Source organism: Trichoderma citrinoviride, assembly GCF_003025115.1.
Source record: "Trichoderma citrinoviride strain TUCIM 6016 unplaced genomic scaffold BBK36scaffold_2, whole genome shotgun sequence".
In the NCBI taxonomy this organism is placed as follows: domain Eukaryota; kingdom Fungi; phylum Ascomycota; class Sordariomycetes; order Hypocreales; family Hypocreaceae; genus Trichoderma; species Trichoderma citrinoviride.
Genome location: NW_020194710.1, coordinates 1,164,233 through 1,168,473, shown reverse-complemented (window position 1 = coordinate 1,168,473; position 4,241 = coordinate 1,164,233). Strand labels below are relative to the sequence as shown.

The 4,241-nt window shown below is 49.9% G+C and overlaps 1 protein-coding gene across 1 annotated transcript; it reads left to right on the top strand.

Annotated features, from left to right (window-relative positions):
• Positions 1 to 811: 811 nt before the first annotated feature.
• On the top strand, positions 812 to 2,263 carry BBK36DRAFT_1187745 (N-terminal nucleophile aminohydrolase; the record flags this gene model as incomplete). The annotated part of the gene is made up of 4 exons (XM_024896548.1): positions 812 to 826; positions 931 to 1,026; positions 1,123 to 1,867; positions 1,923 to 2,263. 4 exons carry the CDS (start codon positions 812 to 814, stop codon positions 2,261 to 2,263), a joined length of 1,197 nt encoding a protein of 398 aa, XP_024752920.1.
• Positions 2,264 to 4,241: the final 1,978 nt, after the last annotated feature.

Sequence of the window (4,241 nt, the reverse complement as noted above, 5' to 3'; positions counted from 1 at the left end):
AACATGAAAGTACACATATACTGCTGGTATTGATTGGACCAAAATCCCCTGACCAGCAAACAAAGTTAAATCGCCACTCGGTTGGACTATCAGGTACCTGTACCTGCCCTGTATTATAAACGGGTGCGCCTTCATACTCGAAGCTGCTAGAAATACGCCACACAACGTTCGGTTCTCTACCAATGCCAACGGAAAATTATAATTGAAAATATCTGTCTGTTTAATACAGTACTGTGATATTCATACCGTCTGTTCAATCTTTGTTGACCATGAACAGACTGAGCACGTGCCCACGTAGAACACCTTGCATCGTCTCATATTCTTCAATGCGCTTGTTCATCTTCAACAAAGCTCCTCGGCCGTCAAATACCTAGAGCCTTTTCCACTGGTATAAATCACACAGTCTCGTAAACCCAAGTGACAAGATCCATTCTCTAAACACTTCTCTCAATACCATCAGTTGTCTACCCAAGTCATCTCTCCCGAAAGGCATCTGACTTGACAATATCTTACAGACAATTCAATCTCGAAAGCGGTAAGTCGCCCTTGTCCCTGGTGCTCTGTGCACGCACCGCAGCTAGCCCCAAAGCGGCATGGCTGCTGGCATAATCCGGTGCGCGATGGTGTCATTTGCTGTGATTCATCCTCCAACTCCGTCCACGTGCATCTGATGGATTACAGCTGCTTCTCCTTGCCTCTTACATGACCGGCCTACAGTTGACATTGTCATTGACACGATACTGGCAGATATCGATTCAACCTCCATCATCACTTCCGATCGCTTCCTCAGTGCCGGTTCCAGCTGCCCGCCATGTGCCGTTTTCTGGTACGTCATCACCCCGGGAACCATGAAATCCATCCAAAACACCAAAAACTGCCCCAATTCCGAGATCGGGGGTCTTCGCGGCGCGACTAACACAATCCCTCTAGGTCTACAAAGGCAGCGACGAGATCCTGCTGTCGAAGCTGATTCTCGATCCGACCCATTCGATTCTCAAGCAGTCGTTTGACTCACGGTTGCGACTGGTAAGACGATGCCCTCCCCTCCCTTTTCTCCCTGTTCCTCGCCACAACCTCACCGTCAGACATGGCTGACATGCTCTTTTTTTTCCACATCTCTAGGACACGCGACGAGGCCAGAACAACGCCGACGGCTTTGGCATAGGCTTCTATACCGACCCCAAGCTTGGCTCAGCCCCCTGCCTCTTCACCTCGACGATCCCCGCCTGGAACTGCACGAACCTCCAGCGCATTGCATCCAAGACAGCCTCCCGATTGATCTTCGGCCATGTTCGAGCAACGACCGAGGGCTCCTTGAGCGAGGACAACTGCCATCCCTTTACACATGGAAGCCTGATGTGGATGCACAATGGCGGACTCGGCGGCTGGAAGCACATCAAGCGGCCCCTGGGAAGCTTGTTGGCAGACAAATGGTATCTGGGCGTCAAGGGAGGGACGGACAGCGAGTGGGCATTTGCTCTGTTCCTCAACACTCTCGAGCAGTTGGGCTTTGATCCGAGTGCTTGCCCGCCCAACGGGTTCGGCCCTACAGTGTTGCGAAAGGCGATGGAGAAGACAATTGCCCAAATCAACGAATTGACAGACTCGATTCCGCAAAGCGTCCTGCAAAACGAAGACGTCGATACCAGGAGTCTGTTGAACTTTGCCGTGACGGATGGCCACAGCGTCATTTGCACCCGTTACATCAGCAGCTCCAAGGATGAGGCCGCCAGTCTATACTATTCTTCTGGAACACAGTGGGTTACGAAAACCTCCTCGCCGGACGATAGACAATACCAGATGGACAGAAAGGACAAGGGGGGCGACATTGTTCTAGTTGCCAGCGAGCCCTTGACATTCGAGAGAGGTAGGATCACCAACGCCAAGATTTGAAATATGATGATGCTGACTTTCGATGCCAGAAAATTGGGTGAATGTGCCGACCAACTCAATCTTGACCATCCACAACCAGACCGTCATGGTTCACCCCATCCTGGACAAGTACTACGAGGGAGACCCGTATCACACGCGCTCCAGCGCCTTCGTCCAGGAAAAGGGCCTCGCTACCAACGAAAAGGCAGCCAGTGGCTCTCAGAGCCCGGCCAGTATTGACGGGACACAGAAGACAATTGCTCAGTCGTACTTTTCTCGCGGCCTCAGCCCTGATTTGGTGCGCCGATCACTCACGCCGGTGTCTGCCCGAGAGTCGAGGTTAACGTCTCAGCTCCAAACAGCACAGCATCTGACTGCAAAGCCACGATGATCTGGTGCAATACCTGTTCAGGGGTGTAAGTTTTTCGGGCTCAGTTGACTGAACGGCTTTCGTAGTAGCCCTCAACAATGGTCACGCTGGTCCATGATATTTTTGTTATTGTTCTTTGGCATAATTGCAGGCTTTCGGTTGATGGACAATTGCTTTACGTGGGATAGATTGGGATAAAGTCTCTTTAGGCGAAAGGGTTCAGAACTGGAATTGGTACGCATTAGATGGCCGGCGTTTCTTCTCGGATGGTTATTGCAATTATTTGATGCTACATTTGATATAATTGTTTTCTCAGGATCATCCCTTGTGCCCGACATTGTGTGCTACCAGAACGTTGATGCTTCGTTGTTGTTCAACCATATCATCCCCCAACCCTATCAAGTCCACCACTGTCTAGACCAATCACTAGAAATGAGTTACATGGACTATCTAGTTCCTCCATCGTGCAGTATCTGTCACCTTCATGGTCTCTTTAACTCCCAACGAGGATATGGATTTGTTTGTCTCACATGCAGTCCCTCATATCACAAGAGGCTGTGCCATCGCAGTATCCCAACCTGTATCCAGCGAACCAACCTCTCCTCGATTATGAATTGCTTCTCGTCTCATGTTTGAACATTGGTATATGTTCTTTACAGATACACTTCGCCTTCATATCATCTCATGTATCCACCTCCCCATCAGCGTGAAGTTTGCGACCTCATTTAGGTGCAGCTACATGAGAGATGCTGGTGTTGGTGTCCAGGAGACAAGGCACACCTCTACTTTGGAAGATCTCATCCCAGTCAGTTGCGGTAACACATACATAGCACCCTCATCTATGCCTATATCAAATATACATCTACCTTGTTGTAGAATGCGAACAAAAGAGAGTTGTCTACCAACTACTTTACCGTCGATATCAGGATGGAGGATATTGCCGGTTTCTTCAAGATGCTTCTACGGCTGTAATCAAGAAGTCACACATTGATTGCAACGAGCTCTTGAATCCACGTGTATGTAATGTCGAGAAGAACCAGTCCTATGGCGGGTAACTGTCAGGTCTATAATATGTCCTTGGATCACCAAAATCTCACAACAATATAGCATTCCAAATGGCACAATACACGGCGTAAGACGTGTACGCATTTCCACAGCATTTCTTTATCTGGGGCTCATGCGCTGGGAAGAGGTTGTACACAGCAACCGGCTCTGCATACATCTAATGTGAAGAGAACAGACCTTTGGGTAGTGATTGTCAGGCCTGCAATATGTCCTTCGTCACAGAAAGTCACAACAATATAGCATGCCAAAAAGCATAATACACAGCGTAAGACGTGTGCGCATTTCAACGCCCGATTCGTCGAGGGTTCATATGTACTCGAACCCCGTACTCCAGCGCCGTTTTCCTCCCGAAGGTCTTCCTCTATATCCTCAGCTCTAACGGAGAACGAGGTTCTTCGAACAACACCAACACACGCACATCCTGCCTCTCACCTCAACGTCAAGCCCCCATACTCAGGGAATTCACCTCGTATATCACACAGCTCACCCCCATTTCCTCGGAACTAGATCACGGAACCACGCCGGTTCCTCCGGTTCCCCCGTGGATCTCTAAGCAAAAGGTCTTCGCCCATTGCCATAACCGCCACTATCACAAGCACGGGCAAACAAGCGACTGAGAACTACGGGATGTGGGAGAATATCAGGGGGGGGAATGTCCAACTGGCTGTAAGAACACACCGTTCCTCCCTTAGCAACAACAGCGTCATCATATAGCCTTGTAAACCAATTCTTCGTAACGGGTCCGCTACGGTGAGAGAACTGGGCCACAGCCAGGTGGTGCTACTTATCAGACGAGGAAACCTGGACAGACGGCGATGGTTCGTTTTGGAACGGGCTTTTTGGCGAGTTGCTCCGTTCACATGCCAAGACCATCCACAGCTGTTCTCCCCCCTGACTCCGGCATATGAAGAGTCCTACACGCCCTGAGAAGACA